Source organism: Myotis nattereri (assembly GCF_964212035.1).
Source record: "Myotis nattereri genome assembly, chromosome: 4".
Taxonomy (NCBI): Eukaryota; Metazoa; Chordata; class Mammalia; order Chiroptera; family Vespertilionidae; genus Myotis; species Myotis nattereri.
Genome location: NC_138079.1, coordinates 9684705 through 9706171, shown reverse-complemented (window position 1 = coordinate 9706171; position 21467 = coordinate 9684705). Strand labels below are relative to the sequence as shown.

The 21467-nt window shown below is 42.8% G+C and overlaps 2 protein-coding genes across 4 annotated transcripts in view; one reads left to right on the top strand and one right to left on the bottom strand.

The window, feature by feature from the left end:
* Positions 1–6275: 6275 nt before the first annotated feature.
* On the top strand, positions 6276–15080 carry SELENOP (selenoprotein P; the record flags this gene model as incomplete). Of its 2 annotated transcripts, none has more annotated exons than XM_081089599.1 (5): positions 6276–6322; positions 9950–10165; positions 10955–11167; positions 12610–12727; positions 13618–15080. In XM_081089599.1, the coding sequence occupies exons 2-5, from the start codon at positions 9963–9965 to the stop codon at positions 14200–14202; spliced, it is 1119 nt and encodes a 372-aa protein (XP_080945725.1). In that variant the 5' UTR covers positions 6276–6322; positions 9950–9962. The 2 variants fall into 2 exon arrangements, with proteins under 2 accessions (XP_080945725.1, XP_080945726.1); XM_081089600.1 differs by having other exon boundaries at positions 13618–14133.
* CCDC152 (coiled-coil domain containing 152) overlaps positions 15029–21467 on the bottom strand; it is a 26291-nt gene continuing 19852 nt past the window's right edge. For both annotated transcript variants that reach the window (XM_081089602.1, XM_081089601.1), the window contains exons 7-9: positions 18334–18461; positions 15901–15984; positions 15029–15315 (exon numbers count right to left, since the gene is read on the bottom strand). In XM_081089602.1, the coding sequence (XP_080945728.1) occupies positions 15193–15315; positions 15901–15984; positions 18334–18461 (335 nt within the window). In that variant the 3' untranslated portion in view covers positions 15029–15192. The remainder of the gene's footprint in view (positions 15316–15900; positions 15985–18333; positions 18462–21467) is intronic.

Sequence of the window (21467 nt, the reverse complement as noted above, 5' to 3'; positions counted from 1 at the left end):
AGGTTGTCAAGAAGTAAAAACCTTGTCCAGAGGCCAAAGCCAAATTAGCTAACAACACGAGCAGGGTTAGTGCATTAGGAGATGCCAAATGTGAGCAGAGCCAGAACCCGCAATTTATGGCAAGTCCAAGGCGGGAGCTGGAGCAGCCAAGGTTGGGTCCAGGCATGTTTGGAGATTCAGATGAATGAAATAACGTGCAAGTTTTAAAAACAATGAGGTAATTCTCTACACATTGACATAGAAAGCTGCCTAAGACTTGGAAAGATGTCCATGACATATTAGTAAATTAAAAATAGTTGTGAAACAGTATGCAGGGAAGACTACATTGATTGACCCCCAGTATATCCTTTTCCAACAGTTTGGGATACAAACTAAAACCAGATTTCCTCTTTTGAAAAGTTGAATTGCTCTCAGTGGCCATTATATAAAGCTACCTGGTCTGAACTTTTTACACTTAATTGGTTATTCCATCAGAAAACTCATCATTTTCCTCACGTTTCTATCAGAAAACACTTCAGTGTTGAGAAACCATCAAAAGGATTCCTAGAGGGCCTTTCAGTGTTGCCCACACACGGAAAATGCAGTGGCAAATTAAGGACGCCAGAAAATTAGCTAGGTTGTCTTGAGATATTGATTTCACTGAGATGGAGGAGTAGCTCTGGAGAAACTGTTTCAGCCATGAAACCCTCTCTCTTCTACGGCATCTGGACACACAACTAAGCTCTCTAAGCTCTAAGGAAAGTGAGCGTAAATGTTTTAGCAGCGAGACTAAGGCATTACCTGCTCTGAGAAGGAACTCCTTAGACCAGCCGTGGGCAAACTATGGCCCGCGGACCGGATCCGGCCCATTTGAAATGAATAAAACAAACAAAAAAAGACCGTACCCTTTTATGTAATGATGTTTACTTTGAATTTATATTAGTTCACACAAACACTCCATCCATGCTTTTGTTCTGGCCCTCCGGTCCAGTTTAAGAACCCATTGTGGCCCTCGAGTCAAAAAGTTTGCCCACCCCTGCCTTAGACACACCTGTGCTCCATGTCTCGGAGACGGGAGGACAGGAATACTCAGCTGAGCCTCATCAGCAACATGGCAGCTCGGACCACGAGAAATGGCCGAGATAAAAATAATTTCAAGCAAATGATTTGCTTTATTAGGTTTGGATCACCCTCTGGACTATCTGGAATTTCACAGGGATTTCACTGAAATTCTGTAACTCCAGAATTTGTACTTCGAATTTCATACATCTTATGGAAAAATGTATTATTCATTTGCACATTCTTGCAAATCCTTATCAAGAACCAAGAATTTGTATGAAACTGCCCGGTGCGTCTCCGCGGTCGTGGCTCAGGAGCCCCATGGGACTGAGGGCAGCGGTAGCCTGTCCCAGTGTTTCTCAGGGACACCTGTCTCTGCTCCTTCTCGCACTGCCCTGTTGTGTGTGAGAGCCAGTGACTGCCAACTAGGCCCGTCCAGGTGGCCAGGCTCCCTGAGCTTTGATCCCAAACTTCCAGCTCTCTCGGTTCCTTTTCTCCCAGTCCCACACCTGGTTTGCTGAGCCCCACCACAGGTTCCGCTTAGTTGTTGACTTATTTGGGCTTTTACAAACCTCAGCTCTCAGGTTTCAGCTTTATAGGGTCCTTTGACTTCAGTGTCTCCTGAAACTTTGAGCCAATCTGGTCAGGCCTACCGCCAGGAACCCTGAACTGCCTGCCGGGCTAGCCAATTCACCAGGACATGAAAAGTATGATGGGTGAGCGGCACTTATTAGAAAATACAAGATTAGGAACAAGAGGGAAATACACGCATTCCATTTTAGATTTGGGGAAAACTAGATGGGGACACTTAGGAAGAAATTCCACGAAACCCACTCCGAATACCAATCTGAACAATGGTTTAAGATTTGCCAGAAATATTCTTTCTCGGAAACCAGTTTTCTAAAAATCATTAAGCCTACGTAACGAGTTCCTGATCAAAGCCACACATTTAGTTCCGTGCTGGTGAACTATGACATGAACTTGTGTAGGTGGGATTGCAGCCTACCTGCAGTGCAGGGCAGATGGTGCGAGCCAGGATCCCACTGTCCACACTCTGTCTGTCTCCTGTGGCTGCACTGGACTAAACGAAACCCCTGAGCCCCTCCCTAAGCACAGCAGCTGTGTGTGCTCGAGCCCAAATGCAGCTACAAAGCGTCAGGTGGACTCAGCATGTGCAAAAGAACTTCCTCAAGGCTTAAACAATTAATGAAGCTCTGGTACTGATACTTTTAAGGACAACTTAAAAAGTTAGTAGAACATTGATTTTTAAGATAGGCAATTCTTAAAATGTCATCCTAATGTTAACAATTCAATGTTAGTTTAAATACATTAAAATTGCCTGAAGTATTGTATTCTTTATTTTTTCAAGCAATGACTGTTTTATTTTTGTTATATATATTTTTATTGATTTCAGAGAGGAAGGGAGGAGAGAGATAGAAACATCAATGATGAGAACCATTGATTGGCTGCCTCCTGCACGTCCCCTACTGGGGATTGAGCCTGCAACCCGGGCATGTGCCCTGACTGGAATCGAACCACGACCTTTCAGTCTACAGGCCAATGCTCTATCCACTGAGCTAAACCTGCTAGGGCAAGCAATGACTGTTTTTTTAAAAAAATCGTTAATATTAATATCATTGTTTTTTAAAAAACTAACAACTGTTTTATTAAGGAAATTGTCAAAATTCCTCTACCAATTAGCAAACTGTTCACATACTCACATGTGCACCTGGTGTTGCTGTAGGTCAAAACACAGATGGCACACTATAAAGGTGGGTGTTTCAGTAATTCGGGGATCAATGTCGTTTGGGGGTCATTTGATGGCCCCACATGCTTCTTGCACGTTGGTGTCAACACTGTGTTCCATGAGGAGCTGAGGGCACTAGCTTTGGACATGTTTCCTTTTAAAAAATTAGTAACATCCCATTTCCAGCAAAAAATCCCTCTGATGTTTGCTCCTCTCTGCGTGGGCTCAGCCCCGCGTGAAGTCTGGCACAGGATTAGGCTCCCTCCTGAAGTGCCTTTCTGATTGATCTATGCAACAGCCCTCAGATCTGAGAGCTTGTGAGCTGGAAGAAAAGCTCCCTTCAAAGCAGGCTTCAGTTTCAAGGACCCAATTAGTCCTTATCTCCTCAAGCTGCTGTTCCCAAGGCTTCCTTTGGCCATTGTTCCTATTTATCGCGTTCGCTTTGAGAACATCTTGCTTTTTCCTAAGCGTCCCTTGCATATATTTCAACACGGATGCCCAAGCAATATTCTATCTGGTACAATGCTTAGGATGAGGTCCAGGGCACCTTCTTGGACATATGCAAAGGGAAGAAAGAATAAGTTAGGCCAAAAGGCACTACTCCCCAAGATAGTGGGAAAGTCTTCATTTCCCTTTGCATGTAAAACACCACCTAACAATCAAGCCCAGGGCGTTAATATATTACACAGGCCCTTCCTGTTGCAGTAACACTCGTATTTTGAGACATCAGTGTTTCAGAGGTGCTCATGGATCGATGCCGTGTTATCACCTGCTGTAGCTAATAAACTGATTTATCAAACCGCCGTTCAGAGCCCCTCTCTCTCTGAGGTACATCACGGACTCACAGATTTGTAGGGGCCTGCTCTCCATGGGAAGCACCTCAGACCCATGAAAAGGAGAGAATGCTTATTAAAAGCATGGGTTACATGCCTGCGTAAACATTCTGGGGACCAATGAAAAGGATGAGACAGTATGAAGAAAGGTTCTTGGCTCCAGGTTGGAAGTTGTAAGAGATGAGGTCATTAAGATAAAGTTCAACGTCGAGAGTCATAGTCGTAAGGTTAGATGGTGGTGGCGGCTAGAGCAACCTGGGATTGTAACCATAACAAGGGAAACGGGACAGCTTCCTAGACAGCACTGTGGTCAGTGGCAGGGTGACCGGAGGCTAGACTAGAGGGTCAAACCGAAGATAAAGTGCCTGACGCACTTTGCTGGCCTATCGCGCTGGCCCTGCCTCCGGGCTGGTTACAATATCCCTGTTTTCATTGCCGAGGTCCCGAGGAACCTTGTGTCACAGTCATCCCAGATATTAAGGCGCTTTACAGCATGTGCTTCTGCGTACTTGTCTGCATACTTTATTCGATTTTTGAGTTCCTTGAGGACAAGGGCCTAGGGCAGTGATGGCGAGCCTTTTGAGCTCAGCGTGTCAGCGTTTTGAAAAACCCTAACTTAACTCTGGTGCCGTGTCACATATAGAAATTTTTTGATATTTGCAACCATAGTAAAACAAAGATTTATATTTTTGATATTTATTTTATATATTTAAATGCCATTTAACAAAGAAAAATCAACGAAAAAAATGAGTTTGGATGTCACCTCTGACACGCGTGTCATAGGTTTGCCATCACTGGCCTAGTGTAAGGCCCTAATAAATCTTTATTTGCTTTTGCTTGATTTAATGTAATTTGATTTAACACCCAATGCATGTTTGTTTTAAAATTCTGTTTCTTTAAAAAATGCTGACTGTGCCAATAAAAAAATAAAAAGCTAAAAAAAAAAATGCTGTCTGCTCTCAGGGCTCCTGATATAGGAGAGGCTAAGAATGGATCCCCTTTAACTACCACAAGCCCCCCATCTTCTGTTGCCGTCTGGGGAGACAGCACACACAGCCCTGGCTGCACATGGGAGGGGATCCTTCTGAGAGGAGGTGATGGTGGAATCCTGTTTCCTGCTGCAGACAGGCCCAATATGACTATTTTAATCTGTCAAGAAAGTGAACTACAGGGGGGACTATATGCTTTTCACAAAAATTGTGCACAATATTTTTGTGAAAAGCAAGTATGCATCTATATGCTTTTTTTTTCTGGGGAGAAATTAAGTCTTTACCTGGGTTCTCAAAGGGGCTTGGGACCCTGCTTAGTGGGAGTGAAGAAGTTGGCTTTCAAATGTCAAGCTTCTACTTCAGTGGTAAGTTTCCTTTCAGGAATGGTAATGTCTGAGCCTCGTTTTTACTTCCTGCACCTTGCCAACACTCAGGGGTCTGTTTGACCGGAGCGGGTGGGAGTGCCAAGCGAGGCCTACGGAAGAGCATTGCTGCCCGCTACCCGGGGACGGGGACGCCCCGCCTGTCCTTGCTCCTCACCGGCCGCGTGTGCTCACTCGCAGGCTCAGGGGCAGCATTTCCCCCTTTCTGAGAGAGCAGGGATTTCCACTTTATTTGTATGTTTTGAAATGTCCACACCCTTTTCCATGTCCAGCCACTGTCACTACTAACATTTATTTGCATGGTCCTTCTTTTGCAAAGACTTTACATTAGACCTGTGGGATACACAGGTCTTCGGGGAGTAGGGCTTGTGTGGAAGCAAAGTGAGGCTTGCTTTCCCTCGGTAGGAGGCCTATCTTCTTGTTCTTTTCCTTAAGTGAAAAAGAGCAGAGATCCTGTGAGAGCCACACTGATTTGAGTTTTATTTTATTTTATTTTTAAAATATATTTTTGTTGATTTCAGAGAGGATGGGAGAGGGAGAGAGAGAGAAACATCAATGATGAGAAAGAATCATTGATTGGCTGTCTTCTGCATGCCTCCTACTGGGGACTGAGCCTGCAACTTGGGCATGTGCCCTTGACGGGAATGGAACCCGGGACCCTTCAGTCCGCAGGCCGATGCTCTAGCCACTGAGCCAAACTGGCCAGGGCTGATTCGAGTTTTAAACAGCAAACAATCCGAGCTGCTCAGTAGCCGCAGGAGACCGGGAGGCTTCAAACAGCAGGTGATTTTTCTAACAAAGTGCGCAGTTGGGGTTAGGCTCGCAGCCACAGAGCAAAAAGGAAAAAAGGTTTTTTGTTTTTTTCTAAAGCAGTAGCTTAACTTGCTGGCTCAGCACATGTGTTTCCCTGTGATAGTTTGGGGAAAAAAAGTTCCTTGGACGCCCTCTTTCCCCTTAGCCCTTCCTCCCGCCCCCGACTGTACCATTCAATCCGAGATACTGGGGTGACCAGAGAGGCTAAGGAATAAATCAGTAATTGCCAAAAACGTTGCCCCCACGTTGCTCAGGGCAGTGCCTGATCCTTTCTTTTGGGGGTGATTGTAATGATCAGCTCAGGGCGGTGCTCTGCTGACAAGGTCACAGCCAAGTGAGCTGGACTTGGGACTGCGCGGACTTGGGACTGTGGCTGGCGGGAAGGGGGAGGGAGAGGGGGGAGGGAGGGGGAGGTGCTGGGAGGTAAACAACAGGACTATAAATATCAGAGGTTCTGGCGGGCCCTGGCGGAGCGGCTGCAGAGCAAAGGGGAAGGTCGGCCTCGCAGGGGCTGTCTGTGTAAGTAGGAACTCTGTGTTTTGCACACTGGATTCTTTTAGAGTTTGGTAAATAAGATGATTCTGAGTCTGGTGAAGCGTTTCTTTCCTCTTAGAATAGGTTTTAAAAGAAGAGGTAGGTAAAGAAAATACAGAAGAAAGAGAATACAGCCCTGCTACACGGGTGTGGCGGGCGTGGTTCTGTGGCGGGCACCTTGGTCGCTGGGGTTTCTGCCGCAGGCACAGCTGAGCGTGCAGGTGGGAGCACTGGAGGGGGAGAAACTGGACACTTTGACCGCAAAAGCGGTGATGTTCTAGGGGCAACGTTGCATGTTCCAGCTTAAGTACTTCCCGCTGAAATTCAGAGTGAGGACTCGAAGGGCAAAAATAGCCCACAGAGTTGAAGAGCAGAGGCCATTCTACAGGGATTAGGAATGTCCGGGATATTGTGAGCAGTTGGAGAAAAGAGAGAAAAAGGGAGAGCAGGTTTGGTCCCCTGTGCAGGAATAGTCACCCTGCAAGAGGTGCACGTACGCATGTCATGATCGGTGCCTGGGACAGAGTTTGCAGTTCAGTGGTGAGTGGGTGCTCTCCGGCGAATGAGGAAGGACCCTCCGACGCCCATCTGAAGTTCAAGGGAAGAGGATGGGAAACTCCTTTTTTAAATATTAGAGTTTTTAAAATGTTATACTAGTTGGGTTGACCTTAATAAATTATTTATTCTTTCTTAACCACCCCTCTCCTCATTTAGTTAGGCTCTTATTATGAAATATAAATAGGAATTTTGTGGTGTTAAATAATGTGGAAGATTCTGATATCCTGGCTTCTAATGGGGAATTCTAACCAAGGTGGGTCTGCCTGTGGCCGGCAAATCAGGTTTTGTGATTGAAAGTGGTGAGATCAGTGACATTTATAAATACGTTCTAATTGTTATTGGCTCAGATGCCAGTAAATCCAATTTGGTTATTTATCTTCATTATTTTTATGTAACTGTCTGACAGCTGTAATTATAATCAAAAGTCTATTATGTAAAAAAAAAAAAGATCTTAAACACAGTTGAACAGCCTGTCGGTTACAACAGAGGGTAATCTGAAAGTGTGAACTCTAATCCACTACCCTCTGCTGATGGCTTGAGTTATTATTATTTTTTTAATCAAAAAACGAAACAGGGCTATGAGCCACCCACATTCACAGGCTGGTTTCTGGGCTGGGATTCCAGCAAGTGGTAAACTGGCTTTTGGAGGAATAAGCAAACAAAACATTATGGCTGTCCCATTGCTGTTTGGGGTTGGGGGAGGGTGGTTGTTTATTTGACTTTAGAAAATTAACCTCAGCTATATGGCTATTTTTTAATGCCTAGGATTGGTTTGAAATTCTTTTTAAACTGGAATTCTCTGATGTCAATAGATAACCAAAACTAAAAAAACAAACAAGCAAAAAAACACACACAAAAAACAAAATGAGGGACAGGAGTGAAATAGCCTTTTCATTTATACTCACTATGCAAACATTTGAACATTACGCGCTGTGGAAAAGTGAGAGTGCCAAGAGCCGACTTTATGCTGAAGGCTCTGTATTGACTGAGTTTAGATTCTAGGCAGTAGGGATACACTAGCCATCCCAGGAAGAAACAAAACGGCCTGCATGATTTTAATGCCCCCTTTGCCATTCTAGGGCATCGGCAAACAAACAAAAAGCCCTGGCTGCTGCGGTTATTACAGGCGACCTACCTCCAAACTACACTATATCTCAGGAGCTAAGAGGTCAGGTTTTAGTCAGCAAACCGGTTTGAGTCCAGTCTTCCTGGGGACTTACTGCCTGTGTGGACGTGGGCAAGCTGCCTAAACTCCCTCTGCGCCACAGTTTCCTCAACTGCAAAATAATGCTCATGTGGTTGTTAGGATGAACTGACATGATGTACGCAATTGCTCAGCACTCCTGCATCCAGTTTTAAGTGCTCGATAAATGGTAGCTAAAATAAGGATAACTATATCAATACAAACACTATACTAAAGAATCCCCTAGATCTCATCTAGATATATCTTCCCCCTTTGTAAATATTAGGGTTTTTAAAATGTTATACTAGTTGGGGTGGCCTTAATAAATTATTTATTCTTTCTTAACCACCCCTCTCCTCATTTAGTTAGGCTCTTATTATGAAATATAAGTAGGAATTTTGTGGTGTTAAATAATGTGGAAGATAACCAGGTGCTATGAGTCCCATCTATATCTACCTGTGCATTGAGCCCAATCCATCTGATCTTAGCCTCTTGATTTTGGGCTCACTCTGGGAAACTTATCATTAGCTTCCCGTTCTCTCCTTCCCCCCTTAAATAAAAAGTGGTTTTCTTTTTTTATCCCACATCTGTTCCTGAAAAGGCATAGCTTCCTAGCCCTGGAATTTTGTCCCCATCTCTTTCCCTAGTCTTACATTAAAATGATCAGGTGTGGATTTTTCTTGCTCTGCTCATCTCAGCTGAATGTGCTCTTCTCCTCACCACCTCTCTACAAGTCACCTGTTTTATCTGTAGCTGTCTGCTGAGAGAGCTAGCCCTAGCGCTGGGAATATTTCCAGTCAGGCATTTAACTTTCCTACTCAGAGAGGGCAACTTTTTACCCAAGAATGTGTCATCGAGTCACAGAAACTTTCAGAAAGTATCTGCAGCCAATAGACTAATTGAGTGTAGATTTCAGTGAGTCTTAATGGCACAGGGGGCAGTGGCTATGCAGTATTTCTCCGCAGTAAGGTTTTTTCCTTGGTCCGTACTTATCTTGGATGTGGAAGTAACGTTTGGGCAGGTAGCTTTCTATCTGAAGACATTCAGATCCTTTAATATCGGCAGAGCATTAGGCTTTAAAAAAATATGTTCTTATTGATTTCAGAGAGGAAGGAAGAGGGAGAGAGATAGAAACATCAATAATGAGAGAGAATCATTGATCGGCTGCCTCCTGCAAGCCCCACACTGGGGATGGAGCCCACAACCCAGGCATGTGCCCTTGGCCAGAATCGAACCTGGGACCTTTCAGTTTGCAGGCCGAGGCTCTATCCACTGAGCCAAACCGGCTAGGGCGAGCATTAGGCTTTTAGAAACAAGAGCAACAATAGGGAGCTATACCCAAGAGATATACAAATGAGGAGGTTTGCTCCTGAAGAGCTCAGGGCCTCCCATGAGCCACCTCCCTGTTTCATGCTCTGTTCATTTCCGTGCAGAATCCCCGATGTACCCTTTCCTTTCTTAGATTCGTCAAGGGTGGAAAGAAGCAATCAGAACTTGGTGTATCTCAAAAATCAAACCATGTTACAGAATGTTACTTAGTTATGGCGGCAGAGTCTCAAACTTTCCCACGCACCCTCTCCTAGAGGCGGGCTTGGCTCCCTTTCAGGCGCATCTCCATGGCGTGCTGCTGCAGCATCTCGCTAAGCTGGACAGTTCGGGGGTCCTTGGACCCCTACCCTGCCTCTGGCTGACCTTTTCACCTTTCAAGGAAGATTTGGTGCATGGAGGTCCAACATAATGAGCCCAACAACGTGGCGATGGGACCCAGGGCTACATATTTATAGGAAAGAGGGTTATACTGGACTCACAGAAATGCCTGCTGAGGACCGAAGCCGTCCCTGAAGATGACAGAAAGCGCTTCTCTTTTTCAGGACAAGCCCAGCAATGTGGAGAAGCCTGGGGATCGCCCTGGCTCTCTGTCTCCTCCCCTGGGGAGGCACGGAGAGCCAGGGGCAAAGCCCCTTCTGTAAGCCACCTCCGGCCTGGAGCATCGGGGAGCAGGACCCAATGCTGAGCTCCTCTGGCTCCGTGGTCCTGGTCGCCCTTCTGCAAGCCAGCTGATCTTTCTGCCTCAGGCAGGCCTCTAGGTAAGATGGACTTGCTGGGGTCTGGGGTCTGGACCTTCTTCAGGGAAACTGTTAAATACAGACAGACATAAAGTAAAATAAAAATAGAAACAATATATTTATGAAATCACGTTTTTGGAAAAACCATACATCTTTGGATAGAACATGTTAGAAGAAAAAAGAATAGGAGGATATATGCCAAATGTTTACAGTGGTTTTCCTGGGACTGTGACAATTTTTTCTTCCTTTTGTGGACCTGTATTTTATACTGTCCTCCTACATAGGTATTACTTGTGTAATGGAAATGTTCTGAAATGTACTCTGCAAATACCTTAGTCATTTCAGGGTAGCAAGCAAAGATGAAGGCTTCACCAGAGTAGAAGAAACACTAGACTTGCCACAAAGGTCTTGGGTCATTGAACAAGCATGTATATTTACATACATTTGTTAAATCTATACAACAAATATGTATAAAAATATTTGTTGGGTTACTTGCCAGATATTGACTGGGTAGAATTCTTGGTAAGATGGATTAAAAATATACACTTCATAGGATTAATTTGAGAACAGAATGAACTCATGTTTGTGTAAGCATTTAGCATAAGGTTTTAACTGGGCACAAGTGCTCAGTAAATAATTTAAAAAAATGAAAGTTTTAGTCCTTTACACTATATAGAAGGGGTATGAGTAAGTAAAACATAGTAAGAATGTTTCATGTAGAAAACGAAGAGTGAGGAGGAGGAGATAAGTCACTAATAAAATTAAGTGAGATTATTCTTTTTTTTTTTGTATTTTTCCCAAATATTTTAGTTTGGAAGACCTGCGAGTAAAGCTGGAGAAAGAAGGTTTTTCTAACATCTCCTATATTGTTGTTAATCATCAAGGACTCCCTTCTCGATTAAGATACAATCTTCTTAAAAATGCGGTTTCAGAACATATTCCTGTTTATCAACAAGAAGAAAACCAAACAGATGTCTGGACTCTCTTAAATGGGAACAAAGATGACTTCCTCATATATGACAGGTTTGTACAAACACACACACACACACACCCACGTACAACACCAGAAATTAAAGATGCCTGCTTGTATTTAATTTAATAGAAATTGATTTGAGATAAGGCCCTTGCTTTTATTTTATTACCAAATATTTAGTTTCAAAGTGAGCCCATTAAAATATTTGGTTCTGATATTTTTGAAATAATTTTTTCACAAAAAATTCACTATTCCAGTAGGGAAATAAAGAAAACTGACTATACTTTTCCCCCGTGTAAATTGGTGTTCTGGTTAAACACAAATGAGGATCGATTTGTATATCACGTACAATTCTAATCTAAGAATATTGCAGGAGAATGACTTTGGGGAGACTGGATGAAAGAAGGTGAAGGGATTCGTCCAAGAACATATATGCATGACCCACAGACACAGACAGCAGACAACAGTGTGGCCATGGCCAGAGGGAAGGGGGGGTGGGGGCTGGGTGAAGGTTGGCAAGGGGGGATGGGGACATCTTGTCATAGTGTCAACAATAAAAATAAAGAAAACAAACAAAAATAACCACACTTTGCAGACCACTTGCTTATCTCTAATCTAATTAATACTTTTAAGACTGCATACCTGAATTTTGGAACTATAAACTGTGTTAATTATTTAGGGATAATAATTGAATCTGCTTTTGATTCCATGAACAAATAAAACAGTGCATATATTAGGATGTTATTAACATTCCTAGTGGGCACTGTGTTTCCTGTTGGTTCTTCGGAGATGGTGAACCAGACTTGGCCAGGCCTAAGTCCTCCTTGGTCTTTCTTGAAATATTTTTAATATTATGTCATCCTTTTAGGACTTCAAAGTTCTACTGCAAAGTATAAATATTTGCTATTCACAGAGAGTCATATATACTGGGCGAAATGTGTGCAAGAAGGACATTTCACCTCCACCATTTCTGATCATGCCTAATGTTGTAACTCTGTGTCTTTCCTTGTGAAGTTTTTGTTGCTTCAGATTTATTTTTAAGAAAATGGACCACTGACCAAGAGTCTAGGATGTTTTGTCAGGCTGTGACTTCTTGTGTGGACTTCGTGCTGCCTTAGCAGCTGTGAGCAGCGCGTATGATTTGCAGAGATTAATTTGTGATGTCAGTGGTTTGGGCATGGGTAGAATTTTTAGGTCAATTACAAAACTATATTTGATTAAGTCACAATGACTAGACTACAGTTTTGATATTGCTTATAGCGAGATATCTGTAACATTTCTAAAAGCTAGTGTTAGACTCACTGCATCTTGCTCTGACCTGAGCTGGCTGAGCGCCAGGAAGCTTGAGTCCCGCCAAAGAACCATTCCTGAAGGTCCGACCTGTCTTAGTTATGAGACCTCTGACCCTACACAGCCTTCTTCCAACTGCGCTGGGGCAGGAGCACGATACAGAGAACACTGTGATGACGCCATCTTTGTCCTTTTTTTCCAGGTGTGGCCGCCTTGTGTATCACCTTGGCCTGCCTTTCTCCATCCTAGGGTTACCGTTCGTGGAGCAGGCCATTAAGATTGCTTACTGTGAAGAGAAATGTGGAAACTGCTCTCTCACGGTATTTTCCTCAATAATTTTTACTGGGAGAAAAGAGGAGATCTTTAAGGAGTTATCGAAATAAGTTAATGTTTCATGACCAAGTTAGCTAGTCACTGTTGGTGTACTAAAAAGAAACTGCAACAGTAATTTTTATCATCACGCACACTCCCTGTCATGTGACCTATTCTTTAAGATATCTTTTCAAGATCCATATTGCCGCTTTGGTCTAGAGTTTAGAGCAGTGGTTCTCAACCTTCCTAATGCTACGACCCTTTAATACAGTTCATGTTGTGGTGACCCCCAATTTCATTGTTACAAATTGAACATAAAGCGTAGTGATTAATCACAAAAACAGTATGTAATTATATGTGTTTTCCGATGGTCTTAGGCGACCCCTGTGAAAGGGTCGTTTGACCCCCAAAGGGGTCGCGACCCACAGGTTGAGAACCTCTGGTTTAGAGCATGAAAAACAATTTAGATCACATATTGCAGTTACCAGCAAATGATGCTGCGAGAGTGTAAGTGCTCCAAGAACGCAGCCAACATAAAGGCACGTCAGTGTAAAATCCTGAGCGTGGTTCACGCAAGAGCACAGAGACAGCAAAGCGCGACCACAGTGTGTCGCCTGAACTGGAGCGGGGCCCAGGGAACGACTTCACGGAGCGAGGGCGCGAGGCGTTCAGCTTTTCCCACGGTCTAGGCTGCCTGCCGTCCTGCAGTTGGATCACGGCATTTACTCTGAAATGGGATTCGTTTTCTACTCGTTACTGAGATTTCTTTCCCAACACACAAAGCCAGTTCCATCCTAGTGAACTAGCTGGAGTTTCATGGTCGCTCTGCAAATCATTATTCGGGCATTCACGCTGAATCTATGCATGTGTTGATGAGTGATTGATGAATTTGTTTCAGACACTGGAAGATGTTTCAGACTTCTGTAAGAATGTGTCTTTGCCTACTGTGAACAAAACCACCGAGGCTCCGGAGCCACACCACCACCACCATCACCATCACCATCACCATCGCAAGCATGGGCATCAGCACATTCCCATCGCCCAGCTCTCAGAGGACCAGCAGCCAGCGGCACCAAACGCGTCTGAGCGCGTCCTTTTTCCAGATCTTCACCACCACCTTAAGCTCAAGAGCCCCCAAAGACAGGATCACCCCGTGCGTTGAGACGAGCCAGGAAGTGAAAGTTTACCACTCTCTTCTCCACAGAAGAAACTCTGAGGAAAGAGGTGTATAAATCAGTTACTCTGAAAGTTGCCCAGAGAGTCAGAGTCAGCCGCTAGCAGCTGATGCTGACACTGTCGCCATCTGGTATTTGAGCACACAGGGTCCGCAATCACCTGACAGTGTAGAGAAGCCCTCCCCTCTTTATGCAGCTGATTGGGGCTTTGGGCCGAGGAGAACGTCATTGAGTCTTGACAGTGACGCTTGCCTCCCGCGGCCTGACAGGCAGGTCAGCTCGAGCCCACAGAAGCCAGCAACACCTGAAGCTGAAAAACTGAGGCAGAAATGTGACAGTGACCTTCAAACTAAATATCTAAACTAGGATATACTCCCAAGTCAGTCTAGACACAATTTCGATTAGCAGATTTATAAACTACCTAATAAATAATGGTAAAAGTTAGGAATTGGATTTGTGCAAATGAAGAAATCTACTATATTGGCTTCCAAATTTTAAGATTTATGCCCAAGAAAAATTTGACCCAAACCTTTTTTTTTTTCATTAGAGGGCAACTGAAAGGTGATTGCAGTGCTTGGTTAGTCTGTCTTTCTTTTTCTTTTTCCAGCATTCTACTTGCATTAATGAGAACAGGAACATAAACTATGACCTAGGGGTTCCTGTTGGATAGTTAGCAATTTAGAATGGAGGAAGAACAACAAAGACATGCTTTCCATTTTTTCTTAATTCTCAAAACAATGTTACCTTTGTCTTTTCAATCTTAGAGTTTTAACTGATTATACCTTTAAAGGAAGAAGTGAATTCTTGCTACTTAACATATGAGTACCTTGCTACTGACTACATTTTAAATATCCATTTATACTTTTTTATATCTAAGACTCAAATCTTAAATTTTATTATCACCTATGAAAGAAGGCTTTATCTATTGTTTTCTTTACCTTGCATTGTATCAAACTCTTTAAGATTTGAGAATGCCTTTCTTGAAAGATATAAGGGGAAAGAGAAAAGAATGTTGTCTATCTCTTGATTGCTTAGCAAGTATTTCCATAGTCAATGATGGTTCACTAGGTAAACTAAGTCCTATGAACCTGAACTCCGTTATGGTTAATACTATTAAGTAAGAATGCAGTACATAGTTGGCCAAAGTGTGGATTTATTTCAATAAACTCAATTTAAAATGTCTAAAGCTGTCTCTTACATTGTTATTATTTAGGCAGTTTATTATATTAACAACAGAAGTAAAGTTTTCAACTGCTTTTAAAGGAGTTAAATAGCAACAAATGAATTTACTGCTGTCCTTAAAACCGTCTACGTTTAAGGTGAGGATCCTTGCCAACAGAGAGGCGCTGCTCCAGTTCTCGAATGGTGTTACGAAGAGTTGCAATCTCCTTGTTTTTTTCTTCTTGAAGATGTTGAAGCTTCTAAATAAAGCAGAAAAATTTTGCTATTGTAATCCAAAAAGGATAAGATTAAGTACAAGGAACAACAAAACAACAACAAAAACTAAAATTCTAGTTTAAATAGAAGTAGGTATTCAAAAAAGACCTTACATTTCAAAAAGTGTAATTTTGTTTTTGTGGGACTTAATGGGGTAAAATGGGCATAAGGATGCAAAAATACACATTAGCACCATTTGTTTTAGTTTGTTCCCGTCTCCCTAGAGAACTTGAAATTGTAAAGCATAAATAAAGAAGGAGTTGAACAAAAAGAAATGTACTGTGTACTGAAATAGCTTCAGAAGTCAGTCCACATTAGTTCAAAATACATCACAGAATTCCTTAGACCATCCAGAGTCAGAGGACTTCTCTAGTATTTTAATTAACCACTAAAACTTACGAGTTTAAATTGAAAGTGACCTTTAAAGATTATTCAAAATCTAATCTTTCTGATTGTGTGATGTATTTTAAGAAAAAGTATTAAGCATATTGTTAGTAAATATTGACAACTTTTATGGAAGGAAACACACTAAGAGACTTTATTTTCTTAAGCATGGAAGAAAAACTTACCCTTCTGTAGATACTTTGTGGCAAAACAGTAGAATCTGGATATGATTTTGGTTTAGTTTGAACTCTTGCTAGTTTGGCATCAAACTGAATCAAGTTTAAAAAGAAAGTTATTGGGAACATTCTAGTTAAACAATTAGAAACAATTGTCTCCATAAATATAAATACAATCCATTATATCCTTTGACATTTAATCTGTAATCCTATATAATAAAAGCCTAATATGCTAAGTGTCCAGTAGACCGGTCAGCTGTTCAACCAATCAAAGCATAATATGCTAATGATATGCTAAGGCTGCTCAACCACTCACTATGACGTGCACTGACAACCAGGGGGCAGACACTCTGGCTAGTGTTAGCTTGCTGCTGGGGTCTGGCTTATCAGGACTAAGTGAGATGGGCCAGACATGCCCTGAAGCCCTCCTGTGGTCCCTCCCTGGCTGGCCAACCTCCCACGTCCCTCCCTTGCCCCAGTCGTGCACCAGTGGGGTCCCTTGGCCTGGTCTGTACCCTCTCACAATCCAGGACCCCTCAGGGGATGTCAGAGAGCCAGTTTCAGCCCGATCCTGCAGGCCAGGCTGAGGGATCCCACTGGTGCACAAATTTGTGCAGCGGGCCTCTAGTTTAAGTATATTTGAGGTGTAACAGAAGATAGAAAAGTCTTTATTTTAAGAAATAGAGCAAAGAACACCCAAACAAGATTAACCCTGGCTGCATGCTAAGATTACCTGGGGAGCTTTTTAAAAGTACCCAATACTGGGCACTACCCTAGAGATTCTGGGTGGGGTTAGCATCATCTTTTCTTAGAGTATCAGGTGTTTCTATCATGCAGGGTTAAGTATCTAGTTAAGAGGGTTGAGAATCTAGTTAACCTAAAGAGATTATGTTTCACATTACTTTGAGTGCTTTTTAAAAAATATTTTTTTTTTAATTGACTTTAGAGAGGAAAGGAGAGGGAAAGAGAGAGAGAAACACCAATGATGAGAGAGAATCATTGATCGGTTGCCTCCTGCACACCCCACATTGAGGATCAAGCCCACAGTCCAGGCATGTGCCCCAATGGGGAATCGAACTGTGACCTCCTGGCTTACAGGTCGATGCTCAACCACTGAGCCACGCCAGCTGGGCAAAGTGTTTTTGTAAAAAAAATGTCAGCTAATTAACAGTCATGAGAGAAAACTCATATCCCCTTCTGTACAGACTTTGAGACGGAATAATAGAATTTGGATTTGCTTTTGTTGATTTAGTTTGAACTCTTGCTAATTTGACATTAAACTGAATCAGGTTTTTAAAAAAATTCTTGTAAGGTCATTCTTACAGGCCATATTTTTGGCAAAATCTCCCATGATCACTTTTCCTTCAGGTTGAGTTTAGTGCAGCCTCCCTGTGGACTAAGAATAAACTGTCTGTGAGACCGTGTTCTGGTTTGGGGAGAGAAATGGATCATGACAATGAAAATAAACAGCAGGAAGAGTTCTGTCTGTCAGTCACACAACAGACTTGGGCTAACAGGGTCCGGATGGCAAATTAAATGCACACCCCAATCAAGGGGTGGGAGTTAACAGCAGTTCCTCTGTGTCTCAGCTGCCCATCCAGCCTTTCCGTGGTGTGTGGGTTCACTTGATGGAAGGCAGTAGCAACCACCAAGAGCCTCTGAAGTCAACAGAGCCATCTTTTGCTTAATGATTATACACGTTTCAACACTGTACCTCACCAAGAACCCCAGGATACCAAACCAGCTGGAACATGAAAGTAAATCATCTTAACTAATGGTGAATTATGACACCATAAGGTATAGTGGGAGTCAGGATGGGGGAATGTGATAAAAAATGATGGAAAGGGAGATTAGTAAAATTTAGAAAAAGCTTTAAGGAACAAATATGTTGTCAAATATCAGTATCTTTATATTTTGACACCTGGTTAAGGAACCTACTTAAGGGCTTTCCAGTTAAGAACTAGAACCTCAGCCTTCCAGATGCCCTATTTGAAGTCCCTTTAAATAAAAAAAGTTTGGTTTGTCTGCCTCTATGATATTCTACACATTTGTTATGGAGACATTTGTCTCTTTTTATCCTAAGAGAAAGGAATTTCTACATGTTTCCACCATTTCTGCAGAGGCGAGAGTAATACTAAGGATTAGAGACACTCCCCACTGGGGGGAAGGGGGACAGTCCTATGAAGCCTGCCTGGACTCAGCTGTAAAATGCAGGTAATCCCTGAGTTACCCGACCCCCTCAGAGGAAACAATACTTCTCGAGAAACCAGGACGTTTAAACGACTGAAGAGCCCCACCTTCAGGCCAAGTGTTGAATGTCAGCATAGCTGACATTTGCGGAGAATGCTACTTCCGAATTTATCTCACTGTGATAAAAAAATGCCCAAAGTACAGTCTAAATTAAGGGATGCATCCTCAAATGTAGAAGTCTTAAACATTTACCTCTAGCTGTAGTTTGATTATTTCAGTTTGTTTTTCCTTCTCTTGAATTTTTAACTTTGCATTTAACTCTGAAATTTCCATCTCCATTTTCTCTACCAGTTCTTTATTCTTTTCTTCATTTAATTCGACTGAATAAAACAAAGTAAATAAAATTAATTAACTTTAAAATTTAAACAATCTTATAAGCTTATAGTTTTAGTATTTTAAATGATACATGAGAAAGTAAATTTTATTAAAAAACACACAGTATTTTAGAAACTGTTTATGTGCAGCATACCTTTTAGATATTTTTGACAAGCCTTTGCCAAATGCTTGAAACATAGAAGTCACCCATTGAATGCTTTTTAAATAAATAAACTGGTTTGTACCCGTAAGCAACAGTGGCCTACAGATTAAAGAGGAGATCAGTGGTTAAGACGGAAACAAAGCCTAGGTTCCTAGGTCGAAAGGCCCCAAATTCCTGGATGACACGCCAAGCACCTGCTATACTCTGTTCCTTATAATTGGCCTCTCTGACATTCACATCATATTTTTATTTTTCATCAAATCTCCTCTTCTCTGAATTTCCCTATTCCTATAAATAATACCGTACCATCCAAGATGGGAACCTCAACGAACTTTTCGACTTTAGGGAGAAAGGAAAGAGTCCATTCGTCTACAACAAGCCCCCCAGATAAGGGGCCTCCATCCACAATGAACCCACGACCTATTTAGTTTCAGGCCTCACTTTTCCTCAGTTGAACTCTGTGTCTAGAGTAGACTCTCTATCACTAGCTCTCTCTCTCTCAACACTGTTGCCAGGCTAGTCTTCCTAACGTGTACCTCTAAGCATGGCCATCACTGTGTCAAAAGCTTTCAACCACTTCCCATTGCCCCAGCGGGACAATTCAAGGCCTACCCACAGGTTTTGGCCTTTCTCTTGCTGAACCTCTCTGTATAGTGCAAAGAAAAGGTAGGAAGTGAGCTATGATTCCCTAGCATTTCCCATGTCTCCCCCTCTGTATGTCTCCGAGTTGATTTTCTCTTTGTTAGAGGCTCTTTTCCTATCTTCAGCAGTCAGCCTTACCCATATTCAGGATTTAGGAGCAGGGCCTAGCACTAAGGCCCCATCTTAGCCTGGGGTGAGGCAAAGCCCATAAGAATATATTTAGCTACCCAAACTCCACCTGGTCTCAGTCTGTACTCAGTATGTGCCTGGAGGCAGCACTGCTGCAGACACAATGCACAGAAGCTGTGATTACAACATGAAATGGGTCCATCTTCAGACACTATATTAGAGAACAGGTGTGTGGTTTTCTTTATCACAACTAGGGGCCCGGTGCACGAATTTGTGCACCTTGAAAGGAACTGTGGGCTGCGAGGCTGCGGTGGGCACAGGGGCAGTCTTGGCCCATCCTCCACGCCCCCGCCCGGATCCTCCGGCTGCGGGCCCAGGTCCCCTCTCTGCCATTGCAGCTCCCATGCGCTGATGGCACCGGCCCCGCTCGCACCCGCTGATGGTGCAAGCGGCGGCTGTTGTCCCAAATGTCCTTCAGGAGCAGGGGGAGGTGGAAAATCCCTCAGGGGCGATTGGGGCCGGCAGCTGCCGCTTGCACCCACTGCCACTCGGTTGATGGCACTGAGCAATCGGGGCTGGCACCAGGCGCCGGCAGCAGGTGTGAGTGGCAGCTCTGGTGCCGGCAGCAGGCGTGAGTGCCAGGAGGGACCACGGCACATGGGACCAAAGAATTTTCAGTAACCACCAGAGGCTCGCCCCAATGACAACGACTGGCGCCATGCCTTGGTCTGGCGTCCCCACTCACCTGCCCCACCATCCCACTGTGGCCATCGCCCACCAGGTGCCGCACTCTGCCACCTGCTGCTGACGCCCACAATGTTCCACACGTGCCCCCTGTTGGTCAGCGCATGTCATAGCGACCAGTTGTTCGGTTGTTCTGCTGTTTGGTCTATTTGCATATTAGCCTTTTATTATATAAGATTACCCTGAAAGCTTTTGTTATCAAGATTCTGTTGGCCTTATGAAATGAACTGGAAAATGTTTCCTTTCTTTTGTTTGTTCATCCTCTGCAAGGGTTTGTGTAACGTTGGCATTACTTTTCCTGGATGTTTGGTAGAATTTCACTAGGAAAGCCATCTGAGCCTGGAGGTTTTCTTTGTGGGAAAAGTATTATAGATTTAATTTAATGGAGATAGAACAATTCAGATGTTCTATTTCCTCTGGTGTGCTTTTGATTCTTCAAAAATGTCTAATTCAACAAAAATTTCAAATTTATTAACAAAGATGTTTGCTTATACAGTTAATTATGGAGTTCATTCAATTTTTAAAGTTTAAAATTATTTTCTGTGTCATTTCTGATATTGATTAATTGTACTTGCTCCATTTTTTTCTTGATCAGTCTAGATGGGAGTTAATCAATTTCATTAGTTTTTTTTTTCTTCAAAATTTTTTGGATATGATTCTTTATTATGTATGTGTTTGTAATTTCAGTAATATCTGACTTCCTTCTAATTTCTTCAGGCTTAGTTTGATATTTCCCTCCTAACTTCTCGATATAGGTATTTAGGTAATTGATTTAAATATTTTCCAATATTTGTATTTAAGCCTATAAATATACCCATAAACACAGCTTTATCTGTGCCCACAGTTTTTTTTTAATATTTTAAAATTGATTTTTTAGAGAGAAAGGAAGGGAGAGGGAGAGAGAAATAGAAACATCAATGATGAGAGAGAAACATTGATCAGCTGCCTCCTGCATACCCCCTACTGGGAATTGAGCTGCAACCTGGGCATGTGCCCTGACCAAGCATCCAACTGTGACCTCCTGGTTCATGGGTTGATGCTCAACTACTGAGCCACATGGGCTGGGCTACAGTTTTGAAATGTAGTCTGTATAATTCAGTTAAAAACCGTTTAGGATTTCTACTTTGATCCACAGGTTATTCAGAAATAATTTACAAACATATAGAGATTTTTAAAATTATCTGCTTCTTGGAGGGCCAGAAGAAATTGTATGCTTAAAGTGGCTGTTTAAGCCTAAGTGCCCATCAGTAGATGAATGGATTAGAAAACTGTGGTACATCTACACGATGGAATACTATGCTGCTCAAAAAAGGAAGGAACTCTTACCATTTGC